We start from the raw sequence: 21,561 nt of genomic DNA on the forward strand, positions 1-21,561 counted from the left end.
CAAAATAACTTTCCTCTAAGAATTAAGTGAAGTTATATAGAATTTTTGTCTTATTGGGCAAAATATGAAAACTTTGGACAGCAATAGAGTTGTTTTAAAAGTTTTTATATATTCCTAGAACAGCCTCTCCCACTTTCATTAAAAGATGGAGAAACCACAGTTTCTATTAGGGTACTATAATATTGGGAAGGCTCTACTAATTACAACACAACATATTGATTGGAGTTTGGCGGACAGACTCTTTACAGAGCCTTCAGCTCACCCACCTTCACAAATATAGCATGCCATCAGTCGCTTATTTATTTATAACGCTGCTTCTTTGATCCATCTGGGTATTATGATAGAGAAGCATATTAATTTATACAGGTTTGATATTTAGCTTCTGGGGGAAGACAAATCCTTAGCAGAAAAACTTTTAAATACAAGTTTAGGGACCTAATTTGTTTTTTTAATAAAAGGCAAAAAGGTGATTAAAAATCACAAACGAACTAAGGGTACAGATGGATTTGAAATAAGAACCTTTCTGTGGGAAAATACTTCTTTTAAATTCTTTTTCAAAAAACATAATACAGACTTTGATGGTTGGACACTAGAGGGAACTAGAAGGAACTAAAGATTATAATTAAAGGAGAAGAAAATTTAAATTTGATTTACAAATACAGAATGAAGCAGAATATTCTAACATTGGAGATACTGAAGTTTATTTTTGAACAATGGATGCAGAACTTAATTATAAGAGTGTCTGCCTCTCTATCTAGACTATGTTTAAAATACCTTAAAAGAAGCAAGTTTTCCCTGACAAGATTAAGGCTGATTTGAAAGAGGGTTTAAAAATCACAGGCTGCAAAAGTAACATGAAAAAATATATTACACTGGACCTACAAAAGGAACCAGCTGATGTCTTTATAAGTAAAGGAGATATACAAAGAACAAACACAGAGAGTGATCTGGACAATATTCCTTTATTTGATTTACAAAAGAATGTTGTTAGAAGTTTGAATAATTCTGTGAGAAGGAATAAAAAATATTGGAAAGGAATTAAGATTTAGGACACTATTTGAAGGAATTAAAGATCAATAATTGTTAAAAGGAAGGAATATAAAATTAGTTAATTTGATAAAGGTTGAAATAGATATGTTATTGTCTCTGGAAACACTTCATGAACTTTTGCTGACATGAGAACTGGATTGACAAGGATTTGTTTATAAATAAGAGAGGAAGGGTACTTGGCACTCTTTGAACTTGGTTGTTTTCTTGCAGACATTCCATTATTCAAACCAGATAACATCATCCATGAGCTAGTTTGGGCAATAAAATGTCTATAAGAAAACCACCAAGCTCAGAAACCTCTAAGGACCCCTCATTTCAATCATGAGTTACAAATATTTTTCCTTAAATAAGAAATGGGATATGGGAATAAGAAATCATTTGTTACATTTTAAGAGAAGGTGATGTTACTAAAATTGTTTATGCTTGTTATGAAGGAGGAAATCATTTCTTTATATATTTCTTTACTATATTTTTTCATTTTTAAAATATTTGTTTTTCTTCTTTTCTGCACCTTCTACTATTCTTTTTCTTTTTTTAGTTTGTATTCATTTTTATTGTTCAGTGTAATTTTTATAAAATTACTATTTTAAAAAATCAATTACCAAAGCCAAGCACTCACCTATACCTCTGGAAGTTTACAGAGATTAACAAGATCAATTAAAAAATAATAAAAGAACATTCTTACCTTTAATTTTTTGTTTAATTTGCAGCAGAATCGATACACCAGAGCCAAGTTTAGAGGTCCAAAATCTGCATAAAAACTAAAACAAATATATCCACATGAAAGACTGTTCAAAGTAATTTTAACAGCTAATCAAATACTTCTAAATGCAAGTATTTCTTTTATTAAAGAGCTACATTGCTACTGGCATCTTTTATAGGGATACTGGGTAGCAGCATTACAACTAGAAATGTGTCACTATCCATTTAATATTTTCTGCTTTATATCACTGGTTCTCAACTGCAGATCTACAAAAAAATCAATTGGGAAATCGAAGTACACAACAGATATCTGCACCGTATAAATTTAGTCCATCTCTGACTATAATAGTGATTAGCTAAGCAACAGGTTACTGCAGTTTTATCACAACATTTTTAGGGCTTTTATGCATCATGCGATTACAGAATCTGTAGATTCTACATTGATCTATTATCTGTTTTTGCGATTTATAACCCAGATAATGTACAATATATATAGTCTGTTCTACAATTAGATGAAAGCTCAAACTCCACCTTGTAATTTTGCTGATTAAAGTCCATAGTTCAGAAATAAGAAGTAAATGCATCAGAAATACATAAGAAGTAAAATCTTTATATGCTTTTCTATTTTGGAAAAATGTGACAAATGCCTAACAATGTCATGATGGACAAACTTTTGTAGAGGGACTATGCTTTATGAACTGAAGAAATGGCTGGCTGGGACTGAAGAAATACAACATTTATTTATTTATTTATTAGTTCAATTTATATGCCGGCCTCCTCCGAAGACTCAGGGCGGCTTACAATGCACTTATAGCAATAGCCTTCATTCTTTTGTATATACCTGCTTATTAGGGCTTTTGGCCCCCCATAAGTGGTGTTTCTACAAAGTCAGCTTATTGCCCCCACAATCCGGGTCCTCAATTTACCTACCTCGGAAGGATGGAAGGCTGACTCAACTTTGAGCCTGGTGAGATTTGAACTCGCACTAATTGCAGGCAGCTGGCAGGTAAGTGCTACATAACAGCACTTAGTCCGCTGCACCACCAAGGCTCTTAGTCCATATAGACCATAGTCCATATATTAGCCTAAATGTTACTAGCAATACAGATAAACCATTGGGACATTCCAATTTATGATTTTGCTACGCTGTTATAAAGAAGGTGTAATAGCTTCATTGAATATTTGCACAATTTGCTTAAATTTATAATAAATATGGATTTGCAGCAATAGCTTTCAGCGCTACAGTTTTTTTTTTATTTCTACATTTTCACTTCAAATCAGAGGGACATTCAGGTGTAATACCATTATGGTATAATAGTTTCAAGTTGTTCCACTATAAATACATTTATTTACTAATGAATTAATCCAGAACATTTTATTGGTAACTATATAATATATGCTAGCAGTTTGTATTTTTGTGAAATGCCATGAGAATAGAAATTTTTAACAGGTGTGTGTGTCTGTGTATCACCTCAAGGATCTGGTAAGTACCATGTTCTAATACCTCATGTGGTATACTGTCACATGGTATTGAACAACTAAAAGCACCTGAACAAAACAAAAGCAACCAAAACATTTTCAGAAGGAGTAAGTCATATTTTACTGAGGTAAAACAAGCTATTTCATATGGAAACAGCTACAGGCCACCCATAAAATATGCTGAGCAAATGAAAGTCTATTGTGAATTAACAAGTGAAGTGTGACATGATCATCCTAGATCCCTTTACAAAGAATTGAGTAAGAGCTAACATTCCTCTTGAATAATCCAATTACCAGTTCCTAACTCATTAAATAATTAGAAGGCTGACTAATTCAGCTCTGTATCTACCAGCAATGTTTCCCTGTTTTAATTTCAGTCATCTTAATAAAGAAACAGTACCCATGAGTAGGACAAAGAATTACTTTTAGTTACTTGTAAAGCTTTCTTTTATAGAACACTTGCCAATTGAATTTGATTTTCAACAGGTAACCCTTGAATCCTACAATTGGCTTGTTTGGCTTATTTCAACTAGCAATACACAGGCTCATTGATATTTTTTTGGCACAGGTTCTAGTGTTTAATTATAAAGTATTTAAAAAGGCTTGGCACACTTATGTCAAGAGTTAATGGCATTTTAATAATCATCAAAACAATGCTGCTACCAAACAGAAGCAATATATTGCTTCATAAACAATTATGAAAATTACAAGTGAACAAACAAGACTTCAATCATCAAATTCTGGTCCGTGGATTTATTTTTGACTTTGTAAAATAATAATAATAAAAGATTCAAATTATCACTAAAATAATTTGCTAACATAGTAACAGACTTGACTTGACATTCAATCCTTGAAAATAGCCTTAAGGACAAAGGATCTAACTATTTAAATAACACAGTGATAAAAGTGCCTGTAATAATAAAATATCAGCCTTGCATAAACTAGAAAACCAAAATTTTAGAGTTAAATGTGCACGTCAGTATTAAAGCAAATCTTGTTCCTAAATTATAATCATACGGAAGAATGATCTTGAGGGATGAGTGGAAGAGAAACTGCGTAGGGAACAATAAGAGGAGGAGGAGTCTCTGTTGCTTAATGATCAGACAATTAAAACTACAGTGAATTCATAGAATAACTTGGCAATTGAAGTTTGTTGTTTATGCAACAAATGAATAGAATCCCTAATCTCTACAAGTGAGTTTCCTTCAATAACTTAGGGTATATCAGAAATGCTGACCCAGAAATAATAACTCATAGTTCTACTGTATCCAAAACAAAAATTTAGGATGAGACCAGTATAAAAATAGACACCTAGAGTACTGAATGTGACCTCACTTTATATTGATAAACTCCAATAAAATCATAAATCAAAGACACAACATAGTTTTGTTATATTTATGAAACTAAGAAAAGAAAGGTAATAGCAACTATAGGTAGCCCTTGCTTAATGACTGGTTGCTTAATGACCCTTTGAAGTTTTGATGATCTTCAATAAAGGTACTTACAAGCTGTCCTTGAAGTTATGACTGCCACACACCTTCCTATGTGGTCATATGATTGTGTATCAAGCGCTGGCAACCAGATCGCATTTATGACCAGCTGTAGTATCGCACAGTCATGTCACCATGATTTGCTATTTTCCCCCAGCAGAATGCAGCAAAAAATGCTTATTAGATATGGCTGGATTTACTTAACAACCATGTGATGACTTGCTTAATGACTGCAATGACTTACAACCCAAATTCTGGGCTCAATTATCATTGTAAGTCAAGGACTGTCTGTGTCTTCCTGAAATGTCCATAGGCAAGATAGCAGCAGCAATGGTGGGATCAAAGCTCCACTTATTTTTTATGTTTGCAACCGCTCATTTGTCTCATTCTTTTTAGTCGCTCTGACAATTGAGAGGCAATTCCATTGTTGAAAGGCCTCAGATATCAATGAAATACAAAAGTGTCATGAAGCTTTTGTACATGTGCAACAGATGAAATTGATGACTGTCCTCGAAAGGTCATGTCATAACAATTTTCAGGCATTTCAGCTTTTTATTTTGTAGCAACAACTTACATGACAGTCTTCTGGAAATGATTACATATAGACAGTCTCTGATATGTACAACCTTCCAGGTTCACAGTGGAATGGTGGATTAGGCTAAATCTGTATTCCATTTTAATCCTGCTGTGAGCATAAGTGCAGATCAACTGTAATCTACAATTAGATCAGCGCCTCTAAAGAAAGGGTGAGTTATTCAAACCCAAATCATATATAGGATCTAATCAGGATAGAAACAAATAAATTGCTTAGAAACAGAAAAAAGTTCAATAGTATGTTCAGAAAATTGCTGTAATTTAAAATAGGAAATTTTCTTGAATGTGAAGTAATTTTAAGTATTAAACCAGTAAAACTCAGAACTGAGGATTGGGTCTTGAAAAAAATCTATACCATAAATTTAAACAATCACAACAAATTTTGTTAACTGACAAAATGGCAACATCAATATGGCTGGTTTACAGGGATAAAGTGCACATATTCTGACAAAGAAATCTAAATTGATAAAACTAAATAAATAATTATTTCACTAAATAAATCACTAAATGTTACATATACTATATATATTTAAGAGTACCGTAACTAATAAAATACTCCTATTTACAGATACATCAAATTATTCAGCATGATAAAATCTCTCAGTGGCAGAAAAAGCCTTGAAGAACTCTTTTCTCTAAAATTGCCTGCTTGGAAGTGGAATGAAACTGAAATTTCTATTCAAACTAGTGCAATGTGATATACATCAAGCAAAAGATAAGCATAATTATAGGCAAGCACCTGATAAGATTCTTTCAAAAATTATAGTATATTATACCAGGAAGGAAATTTAACACTGCAAAAAGCCTGAAAACATATTTTAATAATCCCACTCAAATCTAGTTATCATGTTTATAATACTGCATGGAAATTCTCAAGATAAATTACAGTTTGAAAATATAGGATATATGAATATTAAAATTGACTGGGAGATTGAAGTAGCAATGCTATGATAAATATTTGAATAATTGGGTACCTTTCATTCAGACAAGTAGTGGTCACCTTATGACTGTTCATTTAATAACCATTCAGTTACGCACTGAGAAATGTGACTTACAACTGTTCCTCAATCTTATGACTGTGGCAACTTCCCCACCGTCTCATGATCAAAATTCTGGTGCTTGGCAACTGGCACGTTTTTATGATTGCTGTATCCCACTGTCACATGATCATCATTTGTGACCTATCCAAGAGGCTTAAGACAAGCAAAGTCAATGAGGGAAGCTGGATTCGCTAGATGACTGTATGATTTGCGTAATAACCATGACAAAAAAGGTCATAAAATTGGGCACGACTCCATGTTTCTCTCACAAGTGTGCCCGTAACTCAAGGATTACCTGTAAAACATGGTGACTAAAGAGAGTGAGAGACATTCGCAGAGGAACTAAAAAACTTTCCCCCACAAGCAGTAGAGTTTGAGATTATCTAATGCCATTGGGGACAAAAAAAATCTTTCCTTGAAATGAAAGTTAGCTTGTGACTTTGGGTCAGTCACTCTCTCTCTCAGCCCAACTCACTTCACAGAGTTGCTGTTGTGAGGAAAATAGAAGGAGGAAGAAGTATTATGTATTTTTGCCACCTTGAGGTATTTATAAGGTAACAAGGGTGGGATGAAAATCTAATCAATACAAATATAAGAAATAATTTAAAGTAGAGGCTTCATTTTCATAATATGATATGTAACACTCAAAAATTACTTTCATGAAATATAATAATAATTCACCGATAACCATGACTAAACTGTTATTTAGCAGTTAAAATAGTTAAACAGCATTAAAAGCTATAGCAATTTGTCACCTATAAAGACAGCTTGCTACTGATTACAAGATCCTGGGAGCACAGAATAAATACCAAACAATATATTTTCTTGGAGGGCTCTCAAGAATAGCTGGCTGGCTATCTCTTTGAGACAAGGCAATCAGTCATTTTCTAATTGAGCACACAATTTTGGTGTAACACTAAGAACTTTGACTATCAAATCTACTGTTGAATAAATTTTAATTGTACAAGATTGACTTGTCCTCTGACAAAACTAGAAGAATGCCTACCTATGGCAACCTCAGCAGTCTATTGTGTATCCATACAAGCACCTTAAATAGACATTGTTCTCTTTCAGTCAACAAAACAAACCTGAGTGGAGGAAATAGCACGGTTATCCACGGGAAGATTTTGCAAAGGAAAAAGGGGCTGAGGCAGCGGTGAAATCTAGCAGGTTCTAACCGGTAGCAGAAATTTTGAGAAGTTCAGAGAACCGGCAAATACTACCTCTGGCTGGCCCCAGAGTGGGGTGGGAATGGAGATTTTGCAATATCCTTCCCTCAGGAGGGGAGGGAATGGAGATTTTGCAGTATCCTTCCCCTGGAGTGGGGTGGGAATGGAGATTTTGCAATATCCTTCCCCTGCCATGCCTACCAAGCCACGCCCACAGAACCGGTAGGGAAAAATTTTGGATTTTACTCCTGGGCTGAGGAGACTGCTGTTGAGCTGGTAAAGAAGACAAAGATTTAAAAAACAAAAGATTTGTTGGGAAGGGGGAACTGGAAAAGATTGGAGAGATGGTGGCCAAAGGTGAATCTGGACAGTATAGACAGCTTAACATCTGTGGTTGGTTTTAGTAAAGAACAATGTTGGCTAGTCAACCTAAAATGGGCAGGGCAGCGTTATACAACTACCCGTTGGTTCAAGGGAAAGTTGAAGTCTTCTGAGTAGACCTGGTGGAAGCTTGGAGAAGACCGATCAAAGATCCAAAGAGGAAGTAGCACAATGGGTCCTTTTCACTTTTTCCCAAAGATCTCTGTGAAAGACTGAGGCAAGACAGGAAAGACCAAGTTCTACCAGGCACAGATAGAAAACCAGCAGCAGCCTGAAACAGGGAATGTTAGTTGCTGTGTTTAGTTTCTTACATCTCTCTCTCTCTCTCTCTCAATAGAAAGTAGATAGGGCAAATGTTAAGATAAACAACAATTTGCAAATATTTTCAGTGGAAAAATAATTTGCTTTAAAACAACTCAAGCCATTATGATAAGCAGGCATGTGGGCAGAGGAAAGAAGAAGCAAAGAACGGAATGTAACTATCCAGCTGGAAATAACTCTTGCAAAGGAAGGAGATGAAAAGTTAACGTAAATACGGGTTTAATTGCTTTCTTAATAAGAAAGAAAAATTCACAAGAGGAGCTTTGTGTTATGTCTTGCATCAAATCTTACGAACTGAAAGAAGGCTCTATAAAACCACACTACATATCTAACGTACTTCAGATGTTCAGTTATAGCAAATAAGTGATACAACATCAACAAGACTGATACTAAGTCTCCACAAATTTATCCATTTTGGGGTACTGGCAGTGACTCAATACTTGTCTCCCCTCAAAATAAACTGTTTATACCGCTCTGATTTTGGCATTTGTATACCACAACAGTGTGCGAGGACAATCACAAGATACAGATTCCAACCTTGCTGAAAAGCCTGAAGAAAAAAGGGGGGATGAGGTAAGAATTGGAGGGAGTTAAAAAGGGCCTGAGAAAACATCAAATATCATAGAATATATAAACATTTGTTCAACAAAAATCCAGAAATACCAATGGGTTTGAGGGTTAATTTCAATAAACTTAATAAAATATTTCAAATCACACTGAATGTATTTCAGGAAAAAACTGTACCAGTGTTTCCCTGAAAATAAGACCCTGTCTTATATTTTTTTGAACCCCAAAATAAGCGCTTGGTCTTATTTTCGGGGAGGCCTTATTATTTTGGGGTGCGTGGAGCAAGATGGGACTCCTCTTGCCGTTTTACCTGATTTCCAGCTCTGCGTTTAAATATTTTTGGGGAGGGCTTATTTTCGGGGGGAGGCTTATTTTAGCGCATGCGCTCAAAAGCCCAATTGGGCTTATTATTAGGGGATGTCTTATTTTTGGGGAAATAGGGTATATGTTTGCAACCAATACAATATCTGGTTATTGTTAGCTAAGACCATTCTAAGACAATGATAGAATTAAGAAGCTACTGTATCGGGATTGCAAAAATACAGATTGCCACTAGATTTCCTGCTTCGCCCCTCTTATTCTTTATTTTCAGAAGATTACAAACTATAGAGTATCCAAGTACTAAAAATATATATATATATATATTACAATCAGATAAAGAAAAAATACCTAACAATATCATTGTATACTATAAAATATCATAAAAATCTATGCCAAAGGTCATATTGCTTCATCCTGTGAGTATCCCAAAGGTGTTTTTTCAAAAGGCAATTGGACTTTGTTTTTCCTTGAAGACATTTTGCTTCTCATCCAAGAAGCTTCTACAGTTTTCAACTGAAGAAACTTCTTGAATGAGAAGCGAAATGTCTTCAAGGAAAAACAAAGTCCACTTGCCTTTTGAAAAAGCACCTTTGGGACAAGCATGACCTGGATGACTGAGAATCTCCACATTCATCCTTTGACTAGCAGAAAATACTATCTTTTCCAGAAGAGGAAAGTTACACATTTCCAAGCCAGTCTTTAATATTTGGAATGGTGTAGTATCACTTTTCCAATTTTTCAATATAATTCTTTTGGCCACCCGCTATGCCCAGTATAATTAATTCCTCAAAGACAGTCAGATTCCAAAGTTTTGATATATAGGTAATCCTCCACTTACAATATCTGGAACCAGAATTTCCATTACTAAGCAAGGTGGTTGTTAAACGAGTTATGCTGGATTTTACAACCGTTTTTTGCCATGATTGTTAAGTGAATCATGCAGTCATTAAACAAATCCGGCTTTCCACATTGTCTTTGCTGTTTGGAAAGTCACAGATTGTGATCACATGATCCCAGAATGCTGCAACTGTTGTAAATACAGGCCACGTTTTTTGTATGTCCAAAAGAAAAACATCTATCCTTTTGAATACATTCTTAAGGAGTCCAATACACTCTAAATGCAGTTTTTTGATGAAGCAATTTTATTCTCAAATCCATTGATGCCATTTTAACATTATTAAGGACATGCAACCACTGATAACGGCATTAATAGAGAATCTACATCTTTAGAGTAGAACACCACAAAGGGGCACAAAGAGATACAGAAAACTATATTGCTACCTAATGGCTGGTTGGGTATTTGCAGCCCAGATATAGTAACCTAGAACTATTGCAGTAAGCTTTAAGTACATATCTCTGTTGAAAATAGCTAGTTGTGAATTGGTAGATAGTCACCATTTATATTTGGCAGACTCAAAGCAAAAATTATTCAATCCAATCTAAAGAAGCTGTCCACACCTTTAAAAAAAGTCAATCAACCTGGTGATAATGTGATGATAATCAGTTGAAGTATGACAAAAAAGGACCACATGAAGAGCAATTATTACTCCAGGAGATCTGGGTTTGTTAGACAATAAAAATCACAAAACCAAGTATTCTGAAAAATTAAAACTGAAGGCATGTTTCATTGAAGATTTTTTTAAATTACGGATGTCAATGAAATCAAATAAAGGGCCTGCAAACTAACAGTAGAAGAGGAATTCAGAAAACTGAAAAAGAGCAATTGGCTATAGAAGCAGCAATAGAAAAATTACAAGTAGAGACATAAATAAAATCTTTAGTTATAGTAGAACAAAATCAGTAACTGCTATTAGAAAGTAGGGTGCCAGGCAGAGCACGGTTAACTACAGCTGTTGAAAGAAATGAGTACTACAGAAATAGTAGTGGTGAGAGATTTAAAAGCAAGGAAGAACTGAAATAATCCTTGGCTTCAACAGAACCATTAACTTCAAGCTTCAAATACAATTATTTCTCAAGGAGGTGTTAACCAATCATATGAAATAGGAAGTGAAGAAAGAAGTGAAGTTGCTGAAAAGAAAGAAAGAAAAGACGGGAGAGGGTGAAAACACTGAAGGGTTGGAATAAAGAATACTTTATTTATATGTCGTACAAATGACATTCTTAACAAAAAATACACCAGGCTCAAATTGTTTCATAATATGGCCAGGGAACAACTTTTTTTTTTTTTTTTTTAGTGATGACTGCATGAAATTCAAGAGGCATGGAGGACAGAGTAATGATGACATGATGTCACCTTTTCAGTATTAAAATAGTGCAGTAACCTTAGCAAATTGCTCAGCCTGCTTGTTTTAGGCTTGATTTCAATAAAAAGCAGAAAAACATCTCACTGTAGTTCAGCAATTTGCAATTAAAGTTCAGTGGTGTAGTTCAATGAGGCCAAATGCAGCTCAGAGGTGACTAATTGCTTGAAGAGGAATAGGATAAGATGATACCTACATAGATATCCCTTCCATCAAAACTTCGAATACTCTTATTAATCTAAGTTAATAACTATAAAAGGTGTTAAACAAATAAAAGTTTAAGTGTTAACATGTAAATGTTTCTATTCTCTCTTTTCTATAAACATTTAATATCACTGTGTTTTAATTGCCATACTTGTTAATCTTTTGGATAGCTTAATCTGTCCAATAAGAAATCTTAAATATAACAAAGCAATGGAACTCAGATTTAATGTAGATTTAAAAAATCTGAATTTAGAAATTTGTAGCATCCAAACCTAAACATTCTGAAATAGTAACGCATCAAAATTAACATGCTAGGCATGCTTCGGGTGACTATAACACAAGCTCTACATTTTCATCAGCATGTAAAACTTTCATCCAAACCTTTAAACATACTATCAATTAGCAACAAGTACTATTTCTCAGATATATTGAGGGGTTTTGTTTTTACTGATGCTACACAGCTTAGTTTTTTCCTGTTTGCCAATGAGTTTTGATATATTATCTCAAAACAACTGAGTATATTCTTATGGCTTATAGGTGTGTGGACGGCACATCCAGCCATATTTAGATTAAGATAGACTAAAAATTATTGTCAAGGGAAATTATATCAGACCTAAATAAACTTTTGAACAAAGAATGTGATATTATGCTAGCTACTGCACAACAGACTTTTTAAAAATCATACAACTAGCTTAGGAGAGGGTATATTAAAAAAGATTCCATGTATTATCACAGTTAACATCTAAACAGATGTTTAGTGTGTAAGATTAAATAATTAAATCTGTAATTGTATACACTTACTTTTAAACCCTACTGAACAAACCTCCAAGTGTTCACTTTTTACAACAGCACAGAAAGTCCCAGGGAGTTTTACCTGACCTTGTTTACATCTCTGCTAAATCATAATATGGATTAGGCAAAAGCGTGTATCTTTCACAAGCAAGGATATTTAACAAACGATTATGTTGTGCAATCTTGGGAGTTCTGGCCAATTCTGAGAAATACAAGCCAAAGTCTATGGTACATATACTAAATAACTCAAGGTAGCAGCTTTCTATAATACTTCATTAATTCATGGGAGTAACCCAAGAGTACAATCATGTTGGTTTCTAGTTAGGTTGTATTATTTTATAGGAATAAACCTATCAATCTAGAGGTAAATCCCATTTAAGTCAATGTAACTTAATTTCATGTAAACTAATGGTTTTTAAACTGTACTGAAGATGAATATTAAGCATTTCAGATGACGGAAAGACTTTGAGCCTCTGATCATTAAATTCTTTTCCACTCAGTAAGTTTCAATACAGTGCTGGTGACCAGTGTTAAGCTATTATTATGTTATTAGTAATAACATTACCTCAAATTCTTTCCCTCTTGCTGTATATTTTGTATATTAAGAGAGTTTCCAGTTAGAAAAATGGTCATGGAACATGGTAGTCTAAATAGGTCTTGTAAAAATGAAGCTAATTTTGTTAAAGTCCTTCATAAATAATCTCAATAGATACTGGCTTTTGTTCCAGGAAGGACTATCACAGTTCACAAGTTAAAAAACAACATCACATTCCTGTCTCTGTCAAATAAACTTGTTACCAAGAATGTTATAAACATTCATTCAGCAGAGGTTTTTGTTGCCATAAATTCAAATGCAAATTTCATAATGCCATAAAGTTGAATGCAAACATACTTTGCTTTTACTGATGTGAGTTTCAAATGCAGTATTTTTATCTAAAATGCACCTAACACAAACTATTCAGACATGAAGAATAACCGTATAACACTGTGCAACTACAATTTTTTGTTTTTCCTAAACTTCAGGGTAGATGAACTATTGTTTTTGTTTAGAAGAAGATGAGCAGATGAACGTCAGAAAAGTATTTTAAATCACAGACCAACGGTTCAAACATAACATCCCTTTGGCAAAAAGAAAATAACCTTGGGGCAAAGAAAAGAGAAACATCCACTTTCTAATTTAAGAGTTTACAGCGCAATGCAATTAGTCTTAAAAATAGCTCTAGGACTTTATAAACAACAGAATGGCAAGGCTGTCTTACATGTGATTTAGGATGATTTGAAAGGATCTCTGCAAAAAAGAAAAGAGACACAGAGAGACAGAGAGAGACAGAAAAGCCCCCCATGACCTACTTCTTCTAATCACTTGGAGACGACAGGAACTAAAACAAACGTTTCCAATAAGAAAACGAAAGTAAAGCAGGGCTATCGAGAGGGGGGAAAAATGGCAAAAAGGAAGAACAAACTTACTTTTCATAAACAAACTCCTCATCCGTACAGAAATAGTGCGTGTTGACGGTGCTTTTGGGTCTGTTCCGCAAAGTAGCAAAATAAAGTCGGTCTGAAATACAGGAACCGGGGGGGGGGGACAAAAAAACAAAACAAAACAGAGGCGATGAGCTGCTGAAGGATCCGGTCTTTTCCAGACAAGTTGATCGCTCGGTCTTCACTTCTCAGCTCCGAGCGTCATTATTAAAGCCACCAACCGGCCATTATAACTTCAACGGGAAGCTTTGGGGCTCCATTTCATCGCAGGCATCAAAACACCTCAGGGATCATCGTCCTCGAGGAAAGCGCTCGGGTCAGGCTATCCGAGGGCGTCGGAAAGCCTCACCTCCCTCTTCACCCGAGATTTTTTTGGGGGGGGCTTCGTGCTTACCCAGCTCGGCCACCCCACTCTTTTTCCCGCGCCTCTTCTTAACATTCTTCCCATCCCACCCCACCCCAAAGTTTACGCGATTCCGGGGATCTATCTAACCCAATTGATCCCTTCGGGACGTCTTTCTTGCAGCCCCCCCATCCCCGGCCAGGCAGGTGCTTGCAAAGCACGGAAGTCAACAGCTGGGGCGGGAGAGGGAAAGTTACGAGCCCCGCCGCCGCCGCCGCCACCCCAGCTTCTCCTGCGCTCACCTTTGAGCAACTCGGAGGCGCCCAGCAGCTGCTCCGAGCCCAAAGGCGGGCTGGGTTCCATCCTAAAGAGGGCGCGGAGGTGCGCAGACGCGCGGGACGACGTCTCGGTACTCATGAGCGCCCCTCGGAACGGCGAGCTCTCCGGTGGCGGCGGCGGCGGCTGCAGGAGCAGCAGCAGCAGCGATGGCAAGAGCCCCGCCGCCCAGCCGGATTCACCAAAAGCGGCGCCAGCAGCAACGGGACATGCTCGGGGAAGGGAGAGCCGAAGCCGGCTGCCCTGGGTTGCGCTCCAGCCGCCGCCGCCGCCGCCGCTTCTGCTGCTGCTGCTGCAGCCACCAGAGACTCCTTCCCCGCCGCCGCCCGCATGGGATGGGGAGTGAGCACGCGAAAGGAGGAAAAGGAAAGGGCGACGGCTCCGGGACCCAGCGACCCGCGGGAGTGGCGGAGGAACCGGCCGGAGGGTGGGGTGGAAAGGATTTCTTCGCCTCCGTCCCGCCCTCCGGCGGCTTAAAGGGGCAGGACCCGGTTTCCAGGCAGCCGGTGCTGCGGTGGCAACCACGTTACCACGGGCTTTGTTACATACGCACCTGGGCTCGGGCCGAGGAGCGACGCCTCCGAAGGGCTGTCCCCGGATGGCACCTGAGGCCGCCTCGCCTCATCTGCCCCGTCAGGTTGCGAAAGAAGAGCAGCTCGATTTCCCCCTCTCACTTTCCTCAGCCTCCGCGCTATTGGGGGTGGCTGGGTTAAACCATCGCCTTGTGCCAGAATTGATAGGAAATAAAAGGCTGAAATGTTTTTAACTTACTTACCTCTCTTCCCCCCCACCCCCACCCCCACCCCATATGCAAAACAAAAGATCACTTGGAGTTAAGTAAGACCTTTAATGATGTTTGCTTCAAAATGCTGGAGAAACTTAGCCACTCGAAGGCAGGCTTGGCGTTTAACTAGTTCTAGTCCATCTCAGCAACAGATGAAGTGTCTTCACGCAACCGGCAAACTATGATTTAGGTTTTAAGGATTGGATTCTGAAATATTTTGCTAAAATGGCATATCTGCCAAATCAAGGAACAAAAGCATGCCCCCCAAACAATTTTGTCCTGTTTAGTTTAGTTTTGTTCTTGGTTATTTTCTGTGAGTTTGTATTTTATTCCTTGAATAAAAAAATGGGGGGGGGGGGAATATGTCAAGTTACTTAGCCATGTAACATATCATGATCTTGTTCACACATCATGATCTGTTCTATACCATGGTTTATAGATCACAATTGCTGTGTTCATACAGTAGGCTAAGCCAAAAACAAATCATAGGTTAGTTGATTGAGCCAAACCATTATATCCCTTGATTTATAGTTTATAACAAAACGATGCCCCTTTGCCTTAGTACATGTTCATACCTAAGTCTTATTCAGCCATAGGCAAATGAAAGATTATTTCACTGCTTGATACATGGAAAAGTGGAAGTCACCATGAAGTTTTAAGATGATGTCAGAAATATTTCCAATATCCCACAAAGAAGACATGATTTTTTTGTTTAAGCAAATAGTTCCTTCATCTTGGAATGGATTCTTCTACACATAGCTCACATTTCTTATTTAGCTGATGATTAACATTAACCCATAGTGAAAATAACAGCAACTGATTGTTTTAACACAATCAACACATTACATGACTAGAGTAAAGTTAGGTCCCATGCCTCGCATCACTAAAATTATTGTATGAAAATAGGCGAACATGAATAACCTGCAGTTTCAGAAATCTTCAAGTAGAATGACTCTTGGATTTACTTGGGCAGCAGACACTTCAAAAATGATTTGGAAAAAAGTATTGTTGACTTTTTACAAGCACCACACTTCTCTCCCATTCATTAAGGAAGGCTGTCTGTTTTTAGATTTCGGAATTAGCCTTTTTAAAAGCATATTTTTCAAGCTAATGTAAAAATGTAAAAAAATGCTCTTTTTCCTGGGGACAGATAAAGAATTAAAAAGGGGAAGAATAGTGGAAAGGTGGAAGGGAAATAAGGTATATACAGTATTAGTAGATATAAGGGAACTGTATTATTAATTGTGAATGTAAGAAGCGAATATGATGATGTTTATTGTTTATTGTAAAACAGAACAGCAGATGAAATATGAAGTGGCAATTTGGTTTAATTATGAAAACTGAAATCAAAAGACAAAATTGAAATGATAAAAAGTGTGATGGGGATTTTAAAAAAACATGTAAATGATGAAATAAAAAAATTAATTGATGCCACACTAAGAAATCAGGAATTAAGGGTGGATAGTGATATTACTTATGCACTAAGCAAGGGGAGGGGGTTGTAGAGATGGACCTGGGGGGTTCATATAGCCACTGGGCGGGATGATGGGTCGTTTGGGCGCAGCAGAGGGATCACGGAAGGAAATTTATCTGGGGAACAACGAGGTGTTGGGAAGGGCAGTGCAATTGAAATAGTGAGTGGGAGGGGCAGATACGACGGGCGCAGGAGACCATATCATGTTCCGGGGGTGCGCATACACTGTCTACGAGTGATTGCGCACTCCGGCCCCCAATGCGCGACTCGGGTCCTGGGTTGCACAGAGCCTCAGGCCCTGGGTCCACGGCTGATGTTATGTAATGCCAGGTCTGTTGTTAACAAAGCCCCCCTCATTTGTGATCTTATTTTGGAGGGGGGTGCAGACCTGGCAGGTATTACGGAGACCTGGTTGGGCCACGAGGGGGGGTTCCCCTCGTTAAAATGTGCCCACCAGGTTTCTGTGCATTTCACCAGCCAAGGGCCCAGGGTGAGGGAGTGGCGGCAATTGTTAGGGAAAGTCTTAGTCCAAGGGAGACCACTGTTCCTCAGATAGCCGGATGTGAGTCCCTCCTCGTGAAGTGGGGCCGTGGGAGGCAGATGGGTTTGCTGACTACGTACCTGGCTCCCTACCACGTGGCGGCGACCCTGCCCGAGCTGCTCGACGTTATTGCTGGGGTGGCGGTTGATACCCCCAGACTTATTGTCATGGGGGATTTCAACCTGCCATCTGCAGGTGAGGCGTCAGAGGTGGCTCGGGAGTTCATGGCTTCCATGGCGGCCATGGACCTGACCCAATTAGTTCAGAGCCCCACTCACACAGGGGGACACACTCTGGACTTGATTTTCATCTCTGGTCAGTGGTTGAATGATCTTGGTAGAGGGGATTTAGACATTAAACCCTTGTCATGGACAGATCATTCTCTTCTTCGCTTGGACTTTCCTGCCATTTCCCCCCGCCACAGGGAGACGGAACCGATTAAATGGTTCCGTCCCAGGTGCCTGATGGATCCCGAAAGGTTCCTGACGGAGCTTGGGCCATTTCCTGAGACCCTGGCACACGACTCGACTGAGATGAAGCGTCGGAAAATACGCCTAGAGAGCATTTGGAGGACTAGTCAATCCGATTCTGACCGGATACTGGTGAGGTCTTATATCAAGACCTACCTAGTGGCGATAAAAGTGGCAGAATCTAACTATTTTTCCGCTCTTATCGCATCTGCAGAGAACCGCCCAGCCGCCTTGTTTAGGGTGACCCACTCCCTTCTTCGGGGGGGAGTGCGGGAAGATCCCTTGCAGGGTCGAGCTGAGGATTTTGTGCAATTCTTGCATGATAAAGTCGCTCAGATTTGGGAAGGCTTGGACTCCGACTGGGTGAGTCCAGGGGAGGAGACGAGGGTAGGTCTTGAGAATATTATCTGGTATAGATCAGTGGTGTCAAAATGGCAGCCCACGGGCAGGATGGGTCACACGCAGGCCACACCCACCCCAGTTCCGGGAAGGGGAAAAACGTTGCGATACGTCACGTAATGGCAATGTGACGCCACAAGTTTGACACCCGTAGTATAGATTATTAGTTCTCATTCATTACATATGACAAGAGTTCTTTCAGAAATGCACATAGAAGAGACTATAATTTCTAAAATTATGGTAGTTTATGTAAATCCACCACATCTGGTGACACTTCTGAAAGGTCTTTGAAGGGCTATGGCACCTTTTCTTGAGTCTTCTTTCACGAACTGAAGAGAGGTGCTGCCCTCACACAAAACTAACGCACCTCTTCCAAATAATTAGTGAAGTCTGAGTAGCAGGGCTCTATTTTTATATGGCATGATGCTGTTTTCCATTCCTTTTCATGATTTGTGCTGCATGAGGAATACAGTATGTTTTCTTTAATTAGTATTGAACAATATCTGATCCATGGCTTATAATTATTTTATGTGGGTTGTAAGGCTGGGCAGCACAATTTTCAAAAGGGAGGTTTTCAGTCCACACAGAGCACTTGTCTGCAACTCTTTAAAACTAATGCATATTTTCCTGTAAGAATTGTGTGTGTTACTGATAGATGCCATGTTTACACCTCTGCACACTTCAAAGCGTTAGTACATTACTAAAACTACCTAGAGTCACTATATCAGTGAGATGGGCAGCATACAAATTTAATAAATAAATAAGCATTATCACTCCATTATAAATATGGGAAACTCTAGCTTCCTTTTTTGTGTCCCATAAATTAAATAAAGGCATAAACAGGTAACCAACTTATATTTTTGGATTCCAAGCATTCAAATTGATCGTGTGCAGGATGGTTTAAAAGTAAACTCTTATGAACTGAGTGAAATTGAATTTCATGTAAAATTGTATAGAATGCTTTTTGACTATTTCAAATTAACATCTTGCACATAAGTTCATGAATGGTACCAAGGATGTAACCACTGTTATGGTAGTTACATGTGATAAATATATAACTGACTAAACATCAGTCTAGCTTTGTGTTCAACCTTGAAGAGTAGAGAAGAAATACAACCGTTTGAAGTTAGGTATGGTACTATGATCTTACAATTATTACTGAGTTCTCAGAAGTTACTTTTTTCAAATTTTTTATGACGACCTAAATGGAATGATAGCAATAATATTTCTTTTACAATACAAATGTTGGAAAGTATTTTTAACCCATAGTATACAGTGATGGCTAACTTTTTTGCCGCTGCGTGCCAAAAGCGGGGGAGAGTGCAGGGGGTTGAGTGTGCGCGTGCCCACACTCATAATTCAATGTGCATCACCCCCGTGCATGCACGTATGACCCCACCCACGCTCCCACCACTTTTGGCCCACGATGGCACGGTGAGCCCGGTAGGCCTGTTTTTTGCCCTCCCCAGGCTCCAGAGGCTTTCTAGGAGCCTGGGGAGGGCCAAAGCAGCCTTCCCCACCCTCCCTGGAGGCCAGAAACGGCCCATTTCCCGATTTCCGGTGGGCCTGAAAGGCCCAAAAATCAGCTGACTGGCGTACGCATGCACACTGGAGCTAAGCTAGGGCAACATTCGTGTGCCGACAGATATGGCTCTGCGTGCCACCTGTGGCACACATGCCATAGGTTCGCCATCACGGGTATAGGAAAATACTTTATTCTGGGTGCTATCCCCAAGGAAAACCACAGAGGAACCTAGCAGATTAAAAGTTAAAATTATAAGAACTTTTCAAGAACTTACTTATTTTTCCCTTAGGCCTTCCAGATACTTGTCTTCACAATGTCAGTTACAAACCGACCAGCATAAGCACTAAGAATACTGATCAGGCATAAGAATCTAGATTCTGTGGCATCTGATTGGTCTGTTGTTACTCTGGTTCAGGTCAAACATCATTCTATCTTAGAGTAATAATTTAGATGACTAAAACTGTCAGTAATATTCTTAATCTGAATGTATCAATGAGTCCATATTATGGAGAAGACAGTGGAAATGAATGGTTACAAGGACATTTTCCTCAGAAAACTTGATTTTTGTGTTATTTTCTTTAATATTATAACGACATTAATAATTATAACCATTTTCAGATTCAACTGTTAAATATTACTTTCAAAAATATCTTTCTATTTTCTTTGTTCAGTTATTCTATTGTAGCCATTAATTACATTGTTTGTTTCATATTTGTAAAAGATAGCAGTTAACATTCCACTTGTGATTATTGTACAGCTCATTCAACTGGCACAAATATTGCATTAATAACCAAAATCATATTTATATAAATAACACTATATTTATAAAACAAAGTTTGCAGTGCTTTGCTGACTGTTCCATATATCCCAGCCCAAAGTTCTTTTTTAATACCTCTTGGCAAAATCTTAGAGGAGTGCCATCTGCTGGTGTATTGAAAATTGGGCAAATTATTTAAATAAAGTAATGAGTCTCGTGATGCACTTTACTTCCATTCATTATTTTCTCATCTAAAATGGGTCAACAGCACTATGCAGAAAAACACTTCCATGGATTTAGTAAGCAGGCTAAGATTCTTTTCCTCCCATTTTAGGATTATGCACAATAAATATAATGACTTTAAGACATGCCGAGTTTCACTAAAGTAATCCACTCTATTACAGTATCATTTAATTTGTATAAATGTGGTTCAGAGTCTCCAGCATCTGAATAAGCCCCATCCTTATAAGCCAAACAAGCTTTGGTTTTTAACTCCAGTAAAAAGCATTAGCTCCAGTTGATGTTTATTGCATGGATGTATTTCTGGTTCTTCTTCTGTAGGGTCTAAAGCAGAGATTTATAGAACTTACTCTTTCTCTCTACATATAATTAAAGGGCTGTTGACTAGGCTAGGAAATTAAAACATCTTGGAAGAATGCAGTGGCAAACCATTTCTGTAACACTGCCAGGCAAACCATAGATATACAGTCACTGGAAGATGAACTGAAGAACAGTGTAGTATAGGAGTTAAAGTAACAGAATAGAACCAGGGAAACTTGGGTTTCAGCTTTACCCACAACCATGGAAATTCAGTAACCTTAGGCCTATTGAGGCTGCTGTGAGGGGGGGGGGGAAACGGTGGAGAAAATGCTGCATTGAACTGCATGATGAAAGGCAAGATATAAAATCCAACAGGTAAATAATATGGATGAGAAGTGAAACGTCTTCAGAAGAAAGAACAAGAAAGTCCAGTTGCCTCCTGAAAAGGCATCTTTGTGAGAACTATGACCTGATTGACTGAGAATCTCCACAGACTTTTAAGTAAATAATAACTAAATTTAAGGGAGTATTTACATATA

General features: G+C 38.0%; 1 protein-coding gene across 4 annotated transcripts in view; it reads right to left on the reverse strand.

The window, feature by feature from the left end:
* CDC14A (cell division cycle 14A) overlaps nt 1-15,060 on the reverse strand; it is a 79,570-nt gene extending 64,510 nt beyond the window's left edge. For 3 of the 4 annotated variants that reach the window (XM_034437349.3, XM_034437350.3, XM_087889989.1), the window contains exons 1-3: nt 14,499-15,059; nt 13,839-13,929; nt 1,736-1,811 (exon numbers count right to left, since the gene is read on the reverse strand). In XM_034437349.3, coding sequence (XP_034293240.1) covers nt 1,736-1,811; nt 13,839-13,929; nt 14,499-14,613 — 282 coding nt within the window. In that variant the 5' untranslated portion in view covers nt 14,614-15,059. Of the gene's footprint in view, nt 1-1,735; nt 1,812-13,838; nt 13,930-14,498 lie in introns of all 4 variants that reach the window. The other variant, XM_034437346.3, reaches the window with a different exon arrangement.
* Nucleotides 15,061-21,561: the final 6,501 nt, after the last annotated feature.

Source organism: Pantherophis guttatus, chromosome 3 (genome assembly GCF_059756535.1).
Source record: "Pantherophis guttatus breed Tessera chromosome 3, ASM5975653v1, whole genome shotgun sequence".
NCBI classification, from domain to species: domain Eukaryota; kingdom Metazoa; phylum Chordata; class Lepidosauria; order Squamata; family Colubridae; genus Pantherophis; species Pantherophis guttatus.